Source organism: Astyanax mexicanus, chromosome 2 (assembly GCF_023375975.1).
Source record: "Astyanax mexicanus isolate ESR-SI-001 chromosome 2, AstMex3_surface, whole genome shotgun sequence".
Taxonomy (NCBI): domain Eukaryota; kingdom Metazoa; phylum Chordata; class Actinopteri; order Characiformes; family Acestrorhamphidae; genus Astyanax; species Astyanax mexicanus.
In genome coordinates, this window is record NC_064409.1 from 58634410 (window position 1) to 58657217 (window position 22808).

Consider the following 22808-nt stretch of genomic DNA (forward strand, 5'->3'; position numbering starts at 1 on the left):
GATACAGTGAGCTCTCTAAGCAGCTCCTTCAGCAGCAGGCTACGGCTGCCACAGTGCAGGAAGGAACGCTTCAGAAGGTCCTTCCTCCCATCAGCAGTGAGACTGTACAATAATAGCCTACAGTAATATATAAAATTCTATATTTTCTCTGGTTCTTATGTATATTAGTATTCTGATTGTGTTTTAAATTATGTTAGTTATTGTTATGTTGCCCTTTGTTGCACAATTTGCCCTTTTACTTTTTATTTAAATAGAAGTATACTTTTTTAGTTACTGATTATGCACATTGATTTTGTCTTGCTGCTGTAACAAGTCAATTTCCCCTTTGGGGGATCAATAAAGTCTTATCTTATCTTATCTTATCTTATCTTATCTCTTTAAATGCCTTATACAGACTACAGGTGTAGGTGATACAAAACCCTTCTTCTCTGCAGTAAAATAATAACTTACATTCTGAAAATTTGAGGGCTTTAAGATCTCCTACAATACAGTCGAAGAAGCTGCCTGACCACTCTCTACTCAATTTAATATTTTCAGATCAGTAATAGGAATTAACATGTTTAAAAATAGACGTAAAAACTAGACAAACATAAGAAAACTAGAAGTTTGAACTGTTTGATTTGTATTCAGGATTTGTATTGATTTCAAAATGAAGTTCAGGATTTATGATTTTATTTATTATATTTTGACATAAGCAGATATACTTAACTATTTTTCTATACTTTCTATGACAATTACAATTATGTTTTTTCTGTAATGTTCCTAATCAAACTGAAAGCTAACTCAAAATGAAAGCTTTTTACGTATTGCTTAAATAGAAATCCTCAAGATTTAGTGGTGTAATGTCAGGCAGACAATTGACAAAAATACTGGCCTGTTAAGGGGTTCATATTAGTACTATTTTAGTATTGGTTAGACTTAATTTAATTGTAGAGCTGATTTCAGTTGTGGTGCTGTTAAACACTAAGACTCTACCATTGTGTGCTACCATTGGTCCTGTTTACACCCGGTCACGTCATTTGTCTTATGCAGAGTTATATCTAGATAAAGCCAAGCCTAATAAAAATGCAAATGTAAACACATTCAAGATACATTTAAAACACAACAGAAACACCAATTATAACAAATAACTGCTGTACAACTAGCAAATTGGCATTTTCTGTTCCACACAGTATTCACAGTTCAATTTCAATCTGACTGACAGAAATGAATTTGACAACCAGCTGTAAATGCGTGATGTTAACATCTCATCAAGATACAATCCAGATACTAGCAAGAACAACAGAGGTAAACACAGTCTGAGAGTTCAGTCATCCCTGTGCTCAAACCAGCAGCACAGAGAGAACCACACCTACAATATAATCTATGTTTCATACTGTTATGTATTACGATATGTTGGAGTTTTTCATAATTAATTCCCTCCCAGGAACTCCTTGTTTCGTATCTGCACCAGCTATGGGAAATTCATAAATTACCTCACATGAGTACTAAAATTGCTCCTTCCCCAACACAGAAGTAATTGTAATGAAAATGAAAGGTAATGAAAATGAAAATATCAGGAGAGAGAAAGTGCTAAATATTTCTGATTGTCTTTTGCAGACCCTAAAATTGACCACCACTGCTACAATTAACTGACATAAATGAAATACACTACTAACAAAATGATTGAATAATTAAATAACCTAGTCAATGTGACTAGTATGATCAGTTTGTTTTTAGCAAAAGACAAATTCACACTGTTCTTATTTCCCATTATATATCTACTAGAGACAGATTATATCTGTGCAGTATCATTTATTTTACTTATCCTGGATATATAAAGATATTTGAGTGCATTATTAGCATCATGATATTCTGTATCACTGACTTCTGTTACAAATCTGATAAAATTCTTGATTTTTTTTCTTGATCTCTGGTAGCGGTTTGCCTAAATTGAATTTTCATTTTGTTGCAGTAGTGTATTCCTCAAATATATATATGTTTTAATTTAGTGTTTTATTATGTTCATAGTATCTTTATCATTAAAATACCTGAAATATTGTGAAATTATATTAGGGCAATATTACCCACCCCTAGTGACAAGCCCTGATTATTCCAATTAAGTGTGGTACTTTTTGAGTAAAAATTAGTATTCTGAAAATCTTGGGGGTAGTGCTGGCGCAAGATTTCAAATGGGGTGAGGGGCGGGGTGCACTTTGAAGAGGGTAAGGGCACTAAGACCCAAACGGGCAGGTGCTCAAGCACCAATTTTACTTGATTTGAATCTCATTAAGAGCCTATCAAATGTATACTGATTAAAAAGTTAATGTTGAACTAAAGACAAAAGTGTTCCTTGACATAACAACAACAATTGTGAAAAGATTTTTGGCACTTTTTACAACCAACATGCTTGCTCTACAGAGAACCATATTCACAAATATAACCACTTACATATTTGGTTCTATCTAAAACCCCTGCCCTGAAACTGCCACGTTATGTGTTGACTGTTAATGGAGTTTTAATTATGGAAACAGAATTACGTTTAGGCTTACACACAGCACTCATTATACTAACACACTGTCTACTATCACACACTCATTTGTTTTGTGTGTGATATTAAGTTAATGCAGTGCATTAAAAGCAGCTTACATAAGGAAGTACCGATTTACAGTAATGTAGCCTGCCTGGGTGTTTGCTGTAGAAGACAAGCAGCTGAACCTGATTAAGTAGGGCAGTGGTACAGCAAACTTGGTGCAGCATGGTGCAGCATGACCCAGACTGAGACTGAATACAGAAGAGGCCGTACAGCTGCGCACTCATGATCAGCAGTAATAACCGCATATCTCTCCTTAGTGCCATAAATCTTCACTATAATATAACACACATCTATAAATAGCATATAGGGAGTCCATACAGTCTAGGAGGAACAGACTCCAGATAAACATCACTTATAATCTGTGATTGGCCCAATTTTCACTGTCCATAACAGTCTTCTCTGGAAATTTAAAAAATGCTGTGTAAAAAAAATAATAAGTGAACAATTAGTAAAACAGACTGATTAGAACAGGCTTACCTGACTTTAACAGCAAGGCTAGAACCCGCAGTCCTATCATTACCACTTTACAGTCTTCATTATGCACGAACAGCACCTTCAGAATTTGCCTGGATTTGCAAATGCGCACACACACACACAAAAGCCAGCATTCAGAAACACACTGGGAGCATATCATAAACACTGTTTTTCAGCTTAACCTGTTTTTCAGACTTTCTTACTGGGGCAATGGACAGGCATTACATACCTGAAGTTAAAATAAGGCTACTTTCACTTTCAGTTATATTATTTTTCTTTCCCAGCTCTTATCAGTCAACTCCCTAAAATGTTTCTGGCTCCGTCATAAATATCTAGGGACAGGTATGTATTGACACTCTACTGTACCTTTGCATAGGGTGGGAGATATGGGAGGATAAGGTTACAACACAATGCAACATCACAAGACGTTTTCACAATACAAAATATTTTTTGCAATAGTCTGACATGTAGACAAAATATACCACTAGCAGCAGATACTTATTTAAAACTGATATCTCAATAATGTCCTGTACTTAACACTGCAATGTCTTAGACTGTACTCCATCCAAACAAGAATTAGAATAATCATACTGTTTGTACACCCTTAAATTAGGATGATTAACTTTGAGCCCATTCTTTCTTTGCTGCTTATATGTTTATTAATATTACAAGCATCACTGCACTGCAAATAAACAGCCAGTTTCATACTTACTGGTGGACACCTAAAACTTCCCAGCTACTCCCAGCTCCCAGCGGCCTGACCAGCTTGTCTAGAGTGGCAGGGCAGATCTCCATCAGACGACACAGTAGAGACCATCCCACCTGCGTTAAAGGAGGCAAGGGTCCATCAATACGTTGCTTTATGTATATGGCTGACATAGTATATATATATATAGTATCAGTCAAACATTTGGGCACACTTTCTCATACAATGTTTTACGTTATTTATTTATTTTCTTTATTTATTTTCTACATTGTAGATTTATATTAAAGACTTTAAAATTAAATGTCTTTGGTCTCCACAATCCTCTGATCTAAACCAAACTGAGATGAGTGATTTGGGATTAAAAGCAGCAACTATTGTTCAGCACCTCCAGGAACTCCTTCAAGTCGCTGAAAAAACTACAGCTCTGAAAAAATAAATAAGAGACCACTTAAAATGATGAGTTTCTTTGATTTTACCAAATTAAAAACCTCTGGAATATAAGCAGGAGGAAGATGGATGATCACAAGCCATCAAACCAAGGTGAACTGCTTGAATTTTTGCATCAGGAGTGGCATAAAGCAGTGTGTAAGACTGGTGGAGTAGAACATGCCAAGATGCATGAAAATTATGATTAAAAACCAGGGTTATTGCACCAAATATTGATTTTTGAACTCTTAAAACGTTATTAATATTAAGACTTTAATATTTTGCATAATTTGAGGTGCATGTTTTTTGTTATTTTGACCATTTCTCATTTTCTGCAAATAAATGCTCTAAATTACAATATGTTTATTTTGAATCTGGGAGAAATGTTTATAGAATGAAACAACAACGTTCGTTTTACTCAAATATATACCTGCAAATAGCAAAATCAGAAAAACTGATTTAGAAACTGAAGTGGTCTCTTAATTTTTGGTCAGAGCTGTATTTCAGGTGACTATCTCTGAGATATAAATACCAGTGTGTGCAAATCGATCCTCAAAGCTAAATGTGGTAGATGTGTGTCAAAATATTTGTTTATTTTATGTAATGCAGTGTAGAAGTGATTCTTACCTGTTGAACTTTGCTGTTGCTGTAGGTTGATAACACCAGCATCAGTGGCTCATGGACATTTTTGTCCTCAAATAGCTCTGCAGCTGAACACCAGAAGGGAGAGAGGGGCTTACATTTCCAAAAATATCCCCCCAAGTGACAGAAGCTCATTCAAATATAGCCCAGCCTGTGTGTGTACTGACTACTGACTACAGCCTGCTGCAACAATAACAACACTCAGAGAGAATTGACCAGTTAATAGACTACACTCCAACACAAATGACCTAGCTAAACTAGCTAAATCCCCAGCATGCATGTTTATTTACACTGGCCATAGCTTGCTAGCTGGCTAATGATCTTACCATATTCCTCTGTGTGAGCGAGGAACAGCAGGTCCTGCATGATCTGGACCATGGTGCCCAGCTGCTTGCCCTCCTCCAGGTTCTTCAGCCTCACTAACAGCTTCTTCACGCTTTCCTCCAGGTCCTGTTTGTTCACCATGGTGCTGGTTACAGTGCTGGCCCTCGGCTGGCACTAAACACATGTGTAAAACCTTTCCACTGGCACATTAAACACAGTGTAAATACAGCGAGCGCCACCACTGCGCAGCACAGCCCGCTTTTCTCCAACACCAGACACGTGAGGAAACTTCACTGAGCGTCTCTACCGCCGCCGCTGGACTCTCTAACTCTGTGAAATAGTGGAAACATGCTTAGTTCCCCTTCTGCTCCACGCCGTGTGAGGAAAGCATGCCCGTCTCTTTAGCGGTCTCTCCTCGGCTGTAGTCCTCAGGCGGGACTGGCCGCAGTAATAAGCGACCTGTGAGTCATATGACTGGAGGAGCAACTTTCAAACAGGAAGAAGCTTCAGCAGCAGGAGCAAGAGGGGGAACTGCACAGACTACTCCTCCAACACCAAGACCTGTAACTAATAGAAGATTTACTGCGAGAGGTGAGTTAATCTAACAGCTAAATATAAATATAGGTGTTTATAGCTAGTCAGCTGTTTAGGTTGTATTTTTTTTATTGAAAAAATTGTGCCGGTGTCCTGACGAGTTGTGCTTACTCCGCAAATCGTGCTACCACAGAGTATATTTGGACGTAAAGCTAGCTTAACTAAACAGGAGATTTGCTATTTCGATAGGCTAAAAGCACCACGTCAGAAATACTGTATAACGCAGCTATAATGCACCCCAGAAAACAGAATTATGATTTTTTTAAAAATCACACGAAACATACTAAACTTGAGTCCGCGCATGCGCAATGCAGCCAAGTAGCACAAACTGATGGGTAGCGTAACTCGGCAGAACACGCTGGTTTCGGGCTTGTGTTTTCTGAACACAGAAACCAAACCTTTGAGATTTATTTGTCCAGAAATGTAATGTGTCTTTCAAAACGACAAAAATAAGTTTATTTTAAGAATGTCACACAGATTAAAATATGTAAAATTGCAGAACGCCCATTAGTTAATGTAAGAAAATATATCTTATAATATTATTTCTATTTGTTTGTATGTTTTCTAAAATAATTTAGCCTATCGCGTATTTCTTAAACTGAGCTATTCCATGTCAGACCACACCCATTGCTCGACGTCATATTTATGGTCTCGTCCCCACGGCGTGGCGCTATTACACTGTATTATGACCGTATATTAAGTAAGGGAAAACCTGAAAAATACTTGATGCAGTATCAAGCAACTGAATTGGACTTATTCAGCTCAAATAGATACTCTGAATTAAATAATGATTAAGACAAATATTTATTTGATTTATTAAATATTTATTCAGTTTATTTAATTGTAACCTTAAAACTACTTTTTGCAGTGTAGTTAACACAAGCCTGTTGGAGCGAGTTGTATATGTGACTCCACAATTTGTTGTTTTAAAATGTAACTAAAGAGAGCATAATTCAATGTTGTCAGTTTGGAAGATCTGTGCTAAATTTTGTCTGCAATCATGTATCGCAATCAATGTAAGGTTTTATAAAAATATATATATTTTTTTACTTTTATCAACCAACCATAGATTTGGTAAATTACATTTAATCTAATTTCCTAAGGCTAGGACTAGATGTGTTTTCACATCAATATATTAAAATTAAGTTACACTATCCTAACAAAGCTGTACAGTAGATCTTCCACACAGATCGCCTGTATTTTAAACCTTTCAGACCTTAATTTCCAGTGATGGAAAACTGAAAGAATACTGTTTTTTTGTCTGTAATGCACAGAAAAGAAGACTCTAATATTCTACTATAAAATCTATAAAGCAAATAAATTAAATTAACTAAAATATTTAATAAATTATAAATTATTATTTTTTATTTACATTTCATTTTCATTGTTTGTAATATTTTTTTATTCTTATTGATCTTTTTATTTCATAAACCATCCCTAAACAGTTTTTTTTTCCAGTGTTTTTGCTGTGGATGGGTCCAAGTTACTGTTTCGTTGCTTTATAAACTTGATCATTGGCTGGTTTCTTGTCTGTTCTGATGAAAAGCATCTCTCAATTAATGTTATGTGCAACAAAACATTTAAAAATGAAAGCAAATATATTATGTCCATTGTAATGGATGCAGTGTCTGAAAGAGTTGAAAAGACTCAGGAAGAAGCTAATTCGAGTGACTATTAGGATTTTTTTTAAAACTGGGGTATGTGTGGGAAAGGGTTTCAGTCATGCTACGTAGATTTTAATTTGAGTGTTTGATTTTTTTTTTAATGTGAAAATCAGCATTCCTGTCTTTACACGCCCATTAATTGGCGTCATACTCGTGACCACGCCCCCACTGCGTGGCGAGAGAGTAGTGCGCATGTTGAGTTGTGCTCCACGTTTCGATGTTTACGTTTTGTATAAGCTGCTGAATTTCAGTCTGTATGTCAGTGTCTCTGGAGTTTAGTGGGGTTTAGAGTTTTAATCTGTGCACACTTCCTCACCTCGCGGTCTCGCGTTGTCGGCTCGCTGGGTGCTTGTTTTAAATGGATGTCTGTGCTTCTCTGTGATTTGGAGGAGGATGGTGGTGTGGAGCTGTGGATCATGGAGGAGGAGGTGATGAGCGCTGGGAGGGGGATGGAGGAAGAGCGCAGTCTGATCACCGCTCCGTCCATCAACACCCGACCCTCTAACTCTGCTGCTGCTGCTGCTGGGGGAGGTTCTGATGGCTCCGCCAGGTTCGTCTACCTCCTGGCCTTCTTCTCGGCGCTGGGAGGATTCCTGTTCGGCTACGACACCGGGGTGGTGTCTGGAGCCATGCTGCTGCTGAAGAAGGAGCTGAAGCTGAGCGCACTGTGGCAGGAGCTGCTGGTCTCCAGCACGGTGGGGGCGGCGGCGGTCGCGGCCCTGGCTGGGGGTTTTCTGAACGGAGCGCTGGGGCGTAGACTGTGCATTCTGCTGGCCAGCTTCATCTTCTCAGTCGGGGGCGTGGTTCTGAGTCTGTCACCCAATAAAGAGGTCCTTCTTGTTGGGCGACTCATCGTTGGGCTTGGCATAGGTAAGTCCCAGATAAATAACACAATATATATATATAGACGTGGTTTATAGAAAGTACTTTCATCCCTACCTTGCTCTGGACTAAAACAGCTGGTCTTAAATGAATAATACGATCCATTTTTTTGCAGTTTGAAAGGACTTTTTAGTTGGTTTGTACTTTCTGACCAGTTACAAGAAGTAAAAAAGTGGTGATGGTGGCAAAAAAAAAATTAACTGAAGGTAGATGGCAGAAGCTGGAGGCTGGATGGTGAGCAGCTGATCTGTGGTGCGTGACAAAAGAGCCTAAAGGACAAATCCCCATCAGTGTTATGCAGCACAGGTTGGACAGGTTTACGTCACATGTTGGGTCTCAACATGTGCAAATTCGATTGCATTCTGCCACAAGAACATAACTGTTATTACTGTTATTGGTATACAATTATTATTTCTGGATTAAAAGTTCCACCTTTATTTTCCTGTTCACTGCAGAGAACACAGCTTCACTGCTCTGTACACCAATTCTGATGGGCATTATGCTCTTTTAGCCCATTCTTGGTATTGGGCATTGTCACAATTTATGTTTCTCTAGAACATCTAAATCTAAAAGCAGTGAATTCCTGTGCAAGTCATTTTTACTATTTAGAAGCCTGGATTCTTTTGGAGATTGATGTAGTAGACATTTAATTTATTTATGTAGACCTACTGTCTTAAAATTCAGTTTAAAAGTATATACTGTTTTATTTCCACAGGTATAGCTTCTATGACAGTGCCTGTGTACATTGCTGAGGTCTCTCCTTCTCACCTCAGAGGTCAACTTGTCACCATAAACACCCTCTTTATCACCGGCGGTCAGTTTATAGCCAGTGTGGTGGATGGGGCTTTCAGTTACTTGAGCCATGGAGGATGGAGGTATGTACATGAGTAGGCTTATATATATTTTTTTCATTTGTTTTGCTGTTTTGATTTATATAAAAAATAGATTAATTACACCCTTGTTAACAATGTAGTAAACATGCTTATATGAGTAGCCAAAGTGGGAACTAGAAAGTTTTTTTCACATACAGCTCTGGAAAAAATAAGAGACCACTTAAAAATTATGAGTTTCTTTGATTTTACCAAACTGAAAACCTTTGGAATGTAATCAAGAGCAAGATGGATGGATCACAAACCAAGCTTAACTGCTTGAATTTTTGCACCAGGAATGGCATAAAGTTATCCAAATCATTGTGTAAGACTGGTGGAGAAGAACATGCCAAGATGCATAAAATTTTGTGATTAAAAACCAGGGTTATTCCACCAAATATTGATTTCTGAACTTCTAAAACTTTATCAATATGAACTTGTTTTCTTTGCATTATTTGAGGTCTGAAAGCTCTGCATCTTTTTAGTTTTTTCAGCCATTTCTCATTTTCTGCAAATAAATGCTCTAAATGACGATATTCTTTTTTTGATATTTGGGAGAAATTTTGTCTGTAGTTTATAGAATAAAACAACAATCTTCATTTTACTAAAAACGTGTACCTATAAATATAAAAATCAGAGAAACTGAAGTGGTCTCTTATTTTTTTTCAAGAGCTGTATGTATGTCAGTAATGGGCTACATCAGAACAAAGATGGAGAAAGAATAAACATGTGCCCCATCTGGGTTGTACACTGCATATGGGGCCTAGATAGGATCCACATGAGACTTAGGCAGACTGTCATTATGGGGCCCATTTAGGAAGCCCAACCCGGTCCCAGTAACAACACATTTACAAACCCACTCAGAGCCACATGGATCTCGCCTAGCCATTGTTCTACACATGTGAACAACATAGCAGCATGTTAGCTGGAACAGTAAGATTACATTGTAAATGTATTACATTTAAAATGTGAGGAAATAACACAACAAAAACAAATAAAAAAGGAAAGATCATGACATTTCTGACCTATGATATGATTGTGTACATTTTATTGGGGGTTTCTGTAGGTATATGCTGGGTTTATCAGCAGTCCCTGCTGTGCTGCAGTTCATAGGCTTCCTCTTCCTGCCTGAGAGTCCTCGCTGGCTCCTGCAGAAGGGTCGGTCTCAGCAGGCCCGTGAGGTGCTCACACACATCAGGGCCACGGAGAATGTGGATGAGGAGTTCAACAACATCAAGAACATCATCGAAGAAGAGGAAAAAGAGTCTGGAGGTGAGCCAACTGCTGTTTGGCAAGGTTTTGGATTCAGATAGAGAGTGCTTTCATACCTAACTTGCTCTGGACTAAAACAGCCTGTCTAAAACAATTTGTTTGCAGTTTAAGAAAACGCTTTTTAGATGGTTTTAACTTTTTGACCAGTTACAAGGTGTTAAGCCAGGCTGTCATCACCCATTCTACAATAGAGGATAAAACAAAATCAATGTTGTGGCTCCCTTTACATATGTCACACAGCAGTATAAGCGCAAATGATTATGCTTGTGACTTCTGTATCTGCTGTAACTGTAGATTATCCTTATTTATGAACAGAAAACAAAGATGTATTCTGTTGCACTCATTCTGATGTATGATGCAGATACACACAAAGAAAAATTAATTCAGACAGGGAGATTTGATAAGGTACAGCCCCTGAAAAAGCAACACACAAAACTAACAACATTCTACAAACCATTCATTTTCCGGTATAGGTAGATGTAGCTCTTGTAGGTGTTTGGGACATGATACTTTTTTTTGTATTTTCTAAACTGTAGTGTGAAAACAAAATTAACCAGACCAAATTAAATATACATTGAAGCACATTAACCTTAAACTATGATTCCAATAAATGCCGCAAGTTTACTAGAATGTGTAAAAAAGTGTTAATCCTATACACATGAGAAAATACCTGCTTATTTTTGGAAATTATATACAGATAACTTTAATGATGCCATGACATTTATTGGCTGTTTGACAGGGGGTCTGGTCCTGTGGCGTATCCTGACTTCTGCACCTGCCCGGAGAGCTCTCGTCGTGGGCTGTGGCCTTCAGATGTTCCAGCAGCTTTCAGGGATTAACACTGTAATGTAAGACACTCATTGACTGAACACACTGCTCATGTGGGTGGACAGTCTACAGAAGACAATGAGTGCTCTGTGTTTTAACTCAACACGAAATAGTTTGCTACAGTGAAAATGTTACTGAAGTAAGCATGGGCACCTTGTCTTCAGTAGATAGTTTTTATGTTGCTCTAAAAATGGGCCGGGCCTTTTTTCTTGTTTAAAAAAATAATCGTATTGTGTACACTGTGGAAACGCAAATATGTTCACATGCTTTAAACATACTTTGCTTTATTTGCTCTCTCAGCAATGATCTCCTCAAGGTATAATCTTTTGGATTATACGGCACACCTAAAACCCTTGAATATAATCCACTGCATAAATATACAGGAATTGGGGGAGACAGGAAAAAGTTCAGGTCTGAAAATGAATGAAAAAAGAATGGTGATTATGTGTTTGAAATATCATGTATTTAGTGTATTTACTAAATGTTAAATTGTTAGTAGTTACTATAGTTTTACACATTTTAATTATTAGCATGTAGAAATTATTTTTAATTTTGTGCTAAAAACTCAATTTGTCCCTAATTTCGTCGGCAAAAACAATTAGAAAGTTGTAAAATACAGAATTGTAAAATACATCTGACAGATCTTTGATTTTAAAAGTTAGCCCAGTGTGTCCTCTATGCAATCATGAATTGGTTAGCATTTTTATATGTTTAGTAAATAAATCTTGGTCAAAAGTTGTATTAGTTTTATTGTATTTGAGGATTTTGGTTTTAATCTAAATCCTTTTACATTGTTTGCGATGTTTGGAGTCACATCCATTTTAAATCTTAAATCTCTTAAAATATACCCTTTATTAAAATCTGAGAATGTTCAATTTTGGCTAAATATGGATTGCTGGAGTTCAAACGTAAAAGTGGTGAGGTAAAACTGTTCTATATATATATATAAAGTGCAGTGTATACTCTGTCCTAATTACTGTAGGTGTAGACAGAAATTCCCATGGGATCAGGGAAAGTACAGAATGAGCTACAAAGTAAACATCCTTGAACCAGCCAAGCATATAAATGGCCATCATAATTTTAGTCACAAGTTTGTGGAGATCAAAGTCCAGCAGACATTATGCTATTCAGTGAATTTCCGTTGTTGTGCTTTACATAAAGCAGAAATGTACATGTTTCATTGTGTTATTCATTGTGTTTTTTCAAGTAGCCTCCCTAACAAATAATGTTTAAACTGCATTACAGTTTTTAGCAGGTCATAGTTTTGCATTTACCTGTTGTTTTTGCTATTGTGGTATAAGAAACACCTGTCCAGTATTTAAATATACAGAAACAGAAAGTACCATCTGAAGATGGTCATGGTATACATTCTGAGCCTGCTGGTCAAAGCTTTGGGAAAATTAATTATGGAACATTTGGAAGCAGATTAAAAGTGTTCATATGGAAAATTGAAGAACAAAGTAAATGTGAAATTGATTAAAATATGCAGTATAAATACAAATTACAAATAGTCACTCTATTTTTTTGAAATTTAAATCTTGCACTTGTTCTTTGCATTGTGTCAAAATTTCATTATTTAATAAACCAATAGAAATGCTTTAAAATGATAAAAAAAAAGAAAGAAACATTAATTTATATTTAGCTGAATGCCATTTTAGAGGTAAAAGGTTTTGTCTGCCTTAGTTCATCTGAAGAAACTTGTTTCTTTAAAAAAAAAAATAATAATAATAATAATAATAATCTAATCTCCCCCATCACTAGTGATGCCCCAACACCAGGAAGGTGAAGACTAGCATATGCCTCCTCCGATACTTGTGAAGTCACCCACCGCCTCTCTTTAAACTGATTCATCACAGCACACTCAAAGTAAAGCGCAGGGACTTGGTTCCAATACATCAGCTCACAGACGCCTTGTGCTGATCGACATCACCTTAGGAGTGATATAGGGAGAGAGCGCCATCTACCCACACAGAGGGAGCAAGGCCAATTGTGCTCTCTCTTAGGGCTCCTGTAGCCGACAGCAAGCTACATGAACAGGATTCGAACCAGTGATCTCCTGATTATAGTGGCAGCTCCTTAGTCCCCAGGACCACTTGGAGCCCTTTAAGAAACTTGTTTAATGGAATATTTTATCATAGGATGTGGCACAACTAATTTTAATGTTTGTGTGATCTAATTTTGTCACTTCTTGAAATAAAATGCAAAGGGTAATAAAGAGAACTGGTGTGTTTAGTAACCATAATTGGTGCTGGTAGACAAAGGAAGAAGAAAAATTCTCACCATATAAGGAATTTGTCTGATAGTACAATAATATGCATTAGTACTTAAGAAACTATTTTATTTAGGGATGTGTTATGAATTATTGTGGTATCTATGTATGACACTTTAGCACATTTCCTTTTCTTGGTCTTTAGGTACTACAGTGCTACCATTCTGCAGATGGCAGGAGTGAGGGATGATAAGATGGCCATCTGGCTGTCTGCTGCCACGGCATTCACCAACTTCCTGTTCACACTGGTGGGGGTTTGGTTAGTGGAGCGAGTGGGCCGCAGAAAACTGATTTTGGGCAGCATTGTTGGTAAGAAGACAGTCCCATTAACAATAATTCAAAATAATTCTCTATTTAAATTCAAATTCTAGTAAAACTAAGCTGTATTTACTGCTTTCTTCAGGTACTACAGTCAGTCTGTCTGTTCTTGCGGTGGGATTTCTACTCTCTGCTCAGGCCTCTCCACCAGTCACCATTCACCCCACCTCTCTCAACACCACCTGCTCACACTATGGGTGAGTGAGACTGAGGGATGCGTTGTTGGTTTTATGCAGATTACGTTGTGTCAGAGTTTTTCTGTAGTTAATTTCTTTGTAAATTATCGTAAATATGGCATATTCCCCATTTCCAGGTTTTGTGAAAACTGTATGTTGGATCCGGCCTGCGGCTTCTGTTACCGTGAGAATGGCTCAACCATACTGAGCTCCTCCTGTGATCCTGTTGATCCAGCCAACACTGATGAAGCAGTTAGTGGCAGGTACATTTTTTTTTTTTGTTTCCTTAATTTGTTTCTCAATATTTTTCCTCAAAATGTTTTTTTTTGTCTCATTTTCTAATTATTAAGCCCCATTTTACACTGTTTGTACAGTGTAAGTTTATAATACACGCCTTGTACTTCATTCAGGTGCTCCAATGCTACACAAGGTAACACAGGTGCATTATGGGCCTATAACTACTGCCCAACTCCCTACTCCTGGATCGTTATGCTGGGTCTCATTTTGTATCTGGCCTTCTTTGCTCCAGGTAAGAAGATGAAAGGAATACTTAATAATTGTTACCCAAATATCAATGTATAAACTATAAATAAAGATTGCAATTTCTTGTACTTTATCTTGTGTGTTCGTGTGGGTATGCCTGAAGGGATGGGGCCCATGCCGTGGACAGTAAATTCAGAGATATATCCACTGTGGGCTCGGAGCACCGGTAACGCCTGCTCTGCTGGAGTCAACTGGATCTGTAATGTCCTCGTATCTCTAACGTTCCTCCATGTGGCAGAGTACCTCACATACTATGGTAAGAGTTTACACCAGGGGTGATCTAAACTGATGGTGTTTGATGCTTTCTGCTGGTGATCACTTATTGCAACAGGCTGTTGTTGTCTATTACATCATTTAGTTAGTGTTTTATTACTTAAAGCTTCATTATTCAATTTTACACTGAAAGAACAGCATCAAAATTATATTGATGCTTCATTGACTTGTAATGGAATGGAATATCTGTCATTTCCACTCTAGACCTACACTCTACAGTACTGCTACTGCACTATGTAACTTTGATGGAGTGTAAATGAGAACTGAGTAAAGGATACTTAACTAGAGCATATACAGCTCTGGAAAAAATTAAGAGACCACTTCAGTTTCTGAACCAGTTTCTCTGATTTTGCTATTTATAGGTATATGTTTGAGTAAAATAAACATTGTTATTCTATAAACTACGGACAACATTTCTCCCAAATTCCAAATAAAAATATTGTCATTTAGAGCATTTATTTGCAGAACATGAAAAATGCCTGAGAAAGAAAATGAGAAATGAGTTTTAAGAGTCCAGAAATCAATATTTGGTGGAATAACTCTGGTTTTTAATCACGGTTTTCATGCATCTTGGCATGTTCTCCTCCACCAGTCTTTCACACTGCTTTTGGATAATTTTATGCCACTTCTGGTGCAAAAATTCAAGCAGTTCATCTTGGTTTGATAGCTATGATCATAAATGTTTGTATATTGTATTGTTTACTGGCCCTAATGAAGATCTTGGTGTTGTTTTGTGTGGGTTTTGAGGATCTATTTATCCAAAGGTTTGGATAACTAGTGACTTTTAGTGTTTATTAAAACAAAATCCAGCTTAAAATGAAACAAACTTTGGACATGGAACACTGCCGAGTGTTTCTTCAGTCGTATTGCTGATATACAATGATTCTGAAAAAAAAACATTAATTTTGAAGATTGTGTGTTGGGAACTAACTGTTGTGTATGTTGCTTTTTGTAGGTGCGTTCTTCCTGTACTCAGGTCTGGCACTGCTAGGCTTCTTTTTCGTGCTGGGCTGTCTGCCTGAAACCAAGGGCCTCATGCTGGAGGACATAGAGACTCTGTTCAGCAGGAATCTCTGCACCTGTGGTGCCTTTGGTGGCCAAAACATGCATTACACCAGGGTAAAAGGAGGCAACCGTTTCTCAGATGAAGATGTCTCTGATGGGGATTAGATTTTAGAGGCCTCTTTTACCTCCCTTTATCCTGAAAAAAAATAGCTTGTATCATGTTTTTCAGTATCCTTGGTGGGAAAGTTTTTATAATATTCCAGATAATCACTGTTACATATAGAACTGGGAACAAACTTCAGATTTCTTACAGTCACATGCTGCTTATATACTGATGATATATCTGTTCTCTAACTGTAAGGATCAGGTGATTAATGCTTTTTTGCACATACAGTAAAGATTTAATTGCTTTATTTGTTCCCTTTTTGTTTTTGTGGATTCAATCTAAAATAATCTCAGTCGTTCAGATGCATACAGAGAGATAATTGTGTCTCTGATTGCGTTTACACTGGTAAACTGTGGGGATCTATAGTACACTATTCTGTAAAGGTTAGTGTGTAAAATTTCCATCCAGCATTAGGTGGGGAAATCATTTTAAATACTGTTGTATTTTATGCTGTATTTGCCTCTTAATCTTTGAATCTTGTAGACTCATTTAGGTTTGGAAAAAATGCATTATGGGACACTGTAACAAAAAGAAGGACTTGCTTCTATTTTTATATTTTTATTATTGGCACTGTTGCACAATAAAAGAGTATTTAAAATAATTTCAAAAATTACATTACAATTACAAATAAAAAAAATAGTGTTTTCTTTTTGTGTTCTACTACTGCAGCTACAGTAATGGTGAAGTGATACCTGGGCAAGAAGGTTCAAAATCATTTGAGGAAAATGCTTTAAAAACCTTAAAAAATGTTTTTTATTAAAGTTCATATGGGTCTAAAATTAGTTTTCTACTAATTTCTTAGATTTAAAAAATGAAATTGTTTAAAAACAGTTTCTGTCTCATTGCATCTATAAACAATATTTTTTTCAGAAATTATTATGGTGAATTTTGGCAATCATACATTGACATGCCACATGTCACAAACAGGACTAGTATTGTGTACCATGACTTTTGCTATGTCCCATGGAAGCTAAAAAAAAAAGCTGCACTGGCCTGTGGGATATGTGCGTTGGGCATCCTGCATTGAATAGGGAAGTGATTTCTGTCTGAGTGTCCTTTGTCTCTTCACACACACAGTTCTAACCAGATGCAGCTGGTCACGATCTTTACCACCCACTGCTCTGTCTACTATGGGTGGTATCACCTTCTATGACATTTTATTCTCGGTACAAATGTGACAATTCATGTCACCTCGCTATGGCCAGTGTTCATTCAGAAAATTACATCTCACAACTTATACAGGTGTGAGCATTTACAAGGCCTCCCCTGAGGTGACACTAAATGACCATTTAAATACTTGTTGTTTTGCAAGTCAGTGAATGTCTGTAACAGTGGCATTGAGTTTTTCTACAATGTTCTCAACATTATTTTTAGCATACTCTGGTTTATTGGATAAGGATTATTAAAAGCAGGATCAGCATCAGTTTAGTAATAAATTGGATTAAAAAAACTTCTGGATTATAATCAAGAGGAAGATGGATGATCACAAGCCATCAAACCAAGCTGAACTACTTGAATTTTTGCACCAGGAGTGGCATAAAGTTATCCAAAAGCAGTGTGTAAGACTGGTGGAGGAGAACATGCCAAGATGCATGAAAACTGTGATTGAAAAACAGGGTTATTTCACCAAATATTGATTTCTGAATTCTTAAACCTTAAACCTTTATGAATACTGCAAATAAATGCTCTAAATGACAATATTTTTATTTGGAATTTGGGTGAAATATTGTGTGTAGTGTATAGAATAAAACAACAATGTTCATTTTACTCAAACATATACCTATAAATAAAAAAATCTGAGAAACTGATTCAGAAACTGAAGTGGTCTCTTATTTTTTTCCAGAGCTGTATAGGGGTCTTTTGTACATTTTCAGACATTGAAACATAAATTAATGTATATTTTGTGAAATACATTTTTTATGAAAAATGTAATGTTAATACAGATGTTTTCCTTCTCACTTTACACTTTAGCTGAACAGGTCTTGTGAAAACCTGTTAAGTCTTTGACCCTTTCCTCATGCTGTGTGACCCCTCTGACCTCAGTAGCACTGACCCAACACGGTCAACACCTTTACATTCATTAAGAAACCTTTAGTTGCCTGTGATAGAAAAACATGTATCTTCACAACATGTACCGAAGTGCGTGTCCAACACCCAGACACATGCTTTTCATAACTAGCCTGCTGCGTTTTGCACAGTCAGTCTACAGTTTCTGTTGGATTACACAGCAGGAGATACCCCTCGCCATACTGTAGCTCTGACTGTCTATAAATGAAACCCGAGAGCTGGTAACCGGACACTGCCATCTGGAACCAGGTCAAGAAGCCCTGTGGTGAGCTATTTCCCCTCACTGCCAGCTCCGCTCTCCATGTAAAGAGCTATAAAAGCTGGTTAATTGTAATTTATTAAGAAAAATGAATGTAACATGAAATGTGGTGATGAAGTTTTTGTGAAAGCAGATACACAAGAACCGCCCACTCCAACTCTCTTGTTCCTGCAAGGATTGCAATATATAAAATTAAAAAAACTCAAGTAGGCTTGTCAGTTCTTTGGATGTTATACCGTCCCAGAAATAATAGTGATTAACAATACTATTGTCACTTTAATATCATTTTGTTCCAATCATATAATGATAATATAAAAGCATAATAATGCAAATACAGCCTTTAAAATCAAACAGAAATAAAACAACTCTGTTTTACAAAGTGGGCATCATGGCTCATCATATATCATATATGTGAATGTGCCTCTCTCTCTAAGTAAAAATCTTATAGGCCATATACTGTACATACATTGTATAATACATCGTAATTGTAAAATAATGTAATTATTGTGGCAGGCCTAAAACTGACCACTGCCCAGAACTGGCCATCTCTGATTCATGTTTATATTTCTTAGTGTAAAGTTGGGTAAAGCAGTCATGGTTTGCTTTACATAAAAGCATGTAATGCACACAGACAGTCCACATGGGTGCGCCCAATACCACCATACCACCTGTTCACACAGTATTTCACTCAACTGTCATCATTTTCTCAGCAGTGCACTTTCAGCACACACACTTCACAGTAAATTTGTCAGTGTTAAATCAACACTGTAAGTGCTGGTTGATTCAGTGCCGGCAAATGTCCTGCATTTGGCTTCTTCACTGAAAATGTACATGGATTGGTGAACCTTATTTGTTTGCATCATAGCCTGCATATCTATGTTAGCATCAAGGATGTACTTTAGAATAGTGATGTATAATATTTATTGTTACACCATATTAATGAGAAAATGAACAGGTACATTCAGGTACAATAAACTAATTCATGATGTTAATCTAGATAGACAAAGTGACAAACAAGTATGAATAGTATAACAACAATACAAATATTATTAAAATAATAATGATTATAATAATAATAATGAAGGAGAAGAAGAAGAAATAGACTATTAATAATGTAAAATTAAAAACAAAGTTTACAACTCACAACTGAGTATGTGGTACTGCACGGGTACTGTATGGGTATTTGTATGGGTGTTATGATTAGTAAGATTGTGTGTATTGTAATATGCACAGGTATTAATATTGTAATGATATGGGTATGGGTGTTTATATAGGTATTATTATTGGTAAGGGTATTGTGTATTTGCTGTGCATGTGTATTTAAAAGGGTAAGGGTATTTGGGATGGGTATGGTCATGATGGGTAAATTTATTTGGGATGGGGATAGATAATATGATGGGTAAGGGTATTTGGGATGGGGATAGGTAATATGATGGGTAAGGGTATTTGAGATGGGTAAGGGTATTTGAGATGGGTAAGGGTATTTGAGATGGGTATGGTTATGATGGGTAAGGGTATTTGAGATGGGTATGGTTATGATGGGTAAGGGTATTTGAGATGGGTATGGTTATGATGGGTAAGGGTATTTGAGATGGGTATGGTTATGATGGGTAAGGGTATTTGAGATGGGTATGGTTATGATGGGTAAGGGTATTTGAGATGGGTATAGTTATGATGGGTAAGGGTATTTGAGATGGGTAAGGGTATTTGAGATGGGTATGGTTATGATGGGTAAGGGTATTTGAGATGGGTAAGGGTATTTGAGATGGATATGGTTATGATGGGTAAGGGTATTTGAGATGGATATGGTTATGATGGGTAAGGGTATTTGAGATGGATATGGTTATGATGGGTAAGGGTATTTGGTATGGGGATGGTATGGATGTGTAAGAATACTAGTATTTGTTATGGATATTTTGATTGGTGTTAAAATCAATATTTATGTGGATACTATGTTGAATATATGTATGGGTATTATGATAGATTGTATTGTATATTGTTTGTTGGGTAAATACATGGGTATCAAAATAAATATAGGTATGGGTACTATACTGGGTAAGTATACATTATAATATGGAATATATGGGCACATATATTTTTATATGATACTATGTTAAGTAAGTGTATGTATAATATAATGGGTATTATTAGGGATTTATTATATAAATATAATATTATTTATATAATATATAATTTAATTGTGATGCTGTGTGGGTGTGTGAGTATGGGTAAATTGTGATGTGGGTGTGTGTATAGTATGGAGAAGTGTATGGGTATATATTGTGATGCTGTGTGGGTGTGTGTGTATAGTATGGAGGAGTGTATGGGTATATATTGTGATGCTGTGTGGGTGTGTATGTATAGTATGGAGGAGTGTATGGGTATATATTGTGATACTGTGTGGGTGTGTGTGTATGGGTATATATTGTGATGCTGTGTGGGTGTGGGTGTATAGTATGGAGGAGTGTATGGGTATATATTGTGAGGCTGTGTGGGTGTGTATGTATAGTATGGAGGAGTGTATGGGTATATATTGTGATACTGTGTGGGTGTGTGTGTATGGGTATATATTGTGATGCTGTGTGGGTGTGGGTGTATAGTATGGAGGAGTGTATGGGTATATATTGTGATGCTGTGTGGGTGTGTATGTATAGTATGGAGGAGTGTATGGGTATATATTGTGATGCTGTGTGGGTGTGTATGTATAGTATGGAGGAGTGTATGGGTATATATTGTGATACTGTGTGGGTGTGTGTGTATGGGTATATATTGTGATGCTGTGTGGGTGTGTGTGTATAGTATGGAGGAGTGTATGGGTATATATTGTGATGCTGTGTGGGTGTGTATGTATGGGTATATATTGTGATGCTGTGTGGGTGTGTGTGTATAGTATGGAGGAGTGTATGGGTATATATTGTGATGCTGTGTGTGTGTGTGTGTATGGGTATATATTGTGATGCTGTGTGGGTGTGTATGTATGGGTATATATTGTGATGTTGTGTGGGTGTGTGTATAGTATGGAGGAGTGTATGGGTATATATTGTGAGCTGTGTGGGTGTGTATGTATAGTATGGAGGAGTGTATGGGTATATATTGTGATGCTGTGTGTGTGTGTGTGTGTGTATGGGTATATATTGTGATGCTGTGTGGGTGTGTATGTATGGGTATATATTGTGATGTTGTGTGGGTGTGTGTATAGTATGGAGGAGTGTATGGGTATATATTGTGATGCTGTGTGGGTGTGTGTATTGGTATATATTGTGATGCTGTGTGGGTGTGTATGTATGGGTATATATTGTGATGCTGTGTGGGTGTGTGTGTATAGTATGGAGGAGTGTATGGGTATATATTGTGATGTTGTGTGGGTGTGTGTGTATGGGTATATATTGTGATGCTGTGTGGGTGTGTGTGTATGGGTATATATTGTGATGCTGTGTGGGTGTGTGTGTATGGGTATATATTGTGATGCTGTGTGGGTGTTTGTGTATAGTATGGAGGAGTGTATGGGTATATATTGTGATGCTGTGTGGGTGTGTGTTTATAGTATGGGGGAGTGTATGGGTATATATTGTGATGCTGTGTGGGTGTGTATGTATAGCATGGAGGAGTGTATGGGTATATATTGTGATGCTGTGTGGGTGTGTATGTATAGTATGGAGGAGTGTATGGGTATATATTGTGATGCTGTGTGGGTGTGTGTGTATGGGTATATATTGTGATGCTGTGTGGGTGTGTGTGTATGGGTATATATTGTGATGCTGTGTGGGTGTGTGTGTATGGGTATATATTGTGATGCTGTGTGGGTGTGTATGTATAGTATGGAGGAGTGTATGGGTATATATTGTGATGCTGTGTGGGTGTGTATGTATAGTATGGAGGAGTGTATGGGTATATATTGTGATACTGTGTGGGTGTGTGTGTATGGGTATATATTGTGATGCTGTGTGGGTGTGTGTGTGTATAGTATGGAGGAGTGTATGGGTATATATTGTGATGCTGTGTGGGTGTGTATGTATGGGTATATATTGTGATGCTGTGTGGGTGTGTGTGTATAGTATGGAGGAGTGTATGGGTATATATTGTGATGCTGTGTGTGTGTGTGTGTGTATGGGTATATATTGTGATGCTGTGTGGGTGTGTATGTATGGGTATATATTGTGATGTTGTGTGGGTGTTTGTATAGTATGGAGGAGTGTATGAGTATATATTGTGAGCTGTGTGGGTGTGTATGTATAGTATGGAGGAGTGTATGGGTATATATTGTGATGCTGTGTGTGTGTGTGTGTGTGTATGGGTATATATTGTGATGCTGTGTGGGTGTGTATGTATGGGTATATATTGTGATGTTGTGTGGGTGTGTGTATAGTATGGAGGAGTGTATGGGTATATATTGTGATGCTGTGTGGGTGTGTGTATTGGTATTTATTGTGATGCTGTGTGGGTGTGTTTGTATGGGTATATATTGTGATGCTGTGT

General features: G+C 37.2%; 2 protein-coding genes across 3 annotated transcripts in view; one reads left to right on the plus strand and one right to left on the minus strand.

Moving 5' to 3' along the window:
* Window positions 1-5565, minus strand: part of lrrk2 (leucine-rich repeat kinase 2) — a 51459-nt gene extending 45894 nt beyond the window's left edge. The window contains exons 1-4 of the mRNA XM_007228205.4: window positions 5150-5565; window positions 4809-4891; window positions 3762-3871; window positions 3053-3141 (exon numbers count right to left, since the gene is read on the minus strand). Of these exons, the coding sequence (XP_007228267.3) occupies window positions 3053-3141; window positions 3762-3871; window positions 4809-4891; window positions 5150-5288 (421 nt within the window). The 5' untranslated portion in view covers window positions 5289-5565. The remainder of the gene's footprint in view (window positions 1-3052; window positions 3142-3761; window positions 3872-4808; window positions 4892-5149) is intronic.
* A 41-nt stretch (window positions 5566-5606) lies between these two features.
* slc2a13b (solute carrier family 2 member 13b) lies at window positions 5607-17814 on the plus strand. Of its 2 annotated transcripts, XM_049474648.1 has the most exons (11): window positions 5607-5738; window positions 7795-8275; window positions 9003-9162; window positions 10223-10428; window positions 11168-11276; window positions 13671-13834; window positions 13929-14040; window positions 14157-14282; window positions 14430-14548; window positions 14666-14818; window positions 15791-17814. In XM_049474648.1, exons 2-11 carry the CDS (start codon window positions 7822-7824, stop codon window positions 16003-16005), a joined length of 1818 nt encoding a protein of 605 aa, XP_049330605.1. In that variant the 5' UTR covers window positions 5607-5738; window positions 7795-7821; the 3' UTR covers window positions 16006-17814. The 2 variants fall into 2 exon arrangements, with proteins under 2 accessions (XP_049330605.1, XP_049330604.1); XM_049474647.1 differs by lacking the exon at window positions 5607-5738 and having other exon boundaries at window positions 7582-8275.
* The last annotated feature ends 4994 nt before the right edge of the window (window positions 17815-22808 follow it).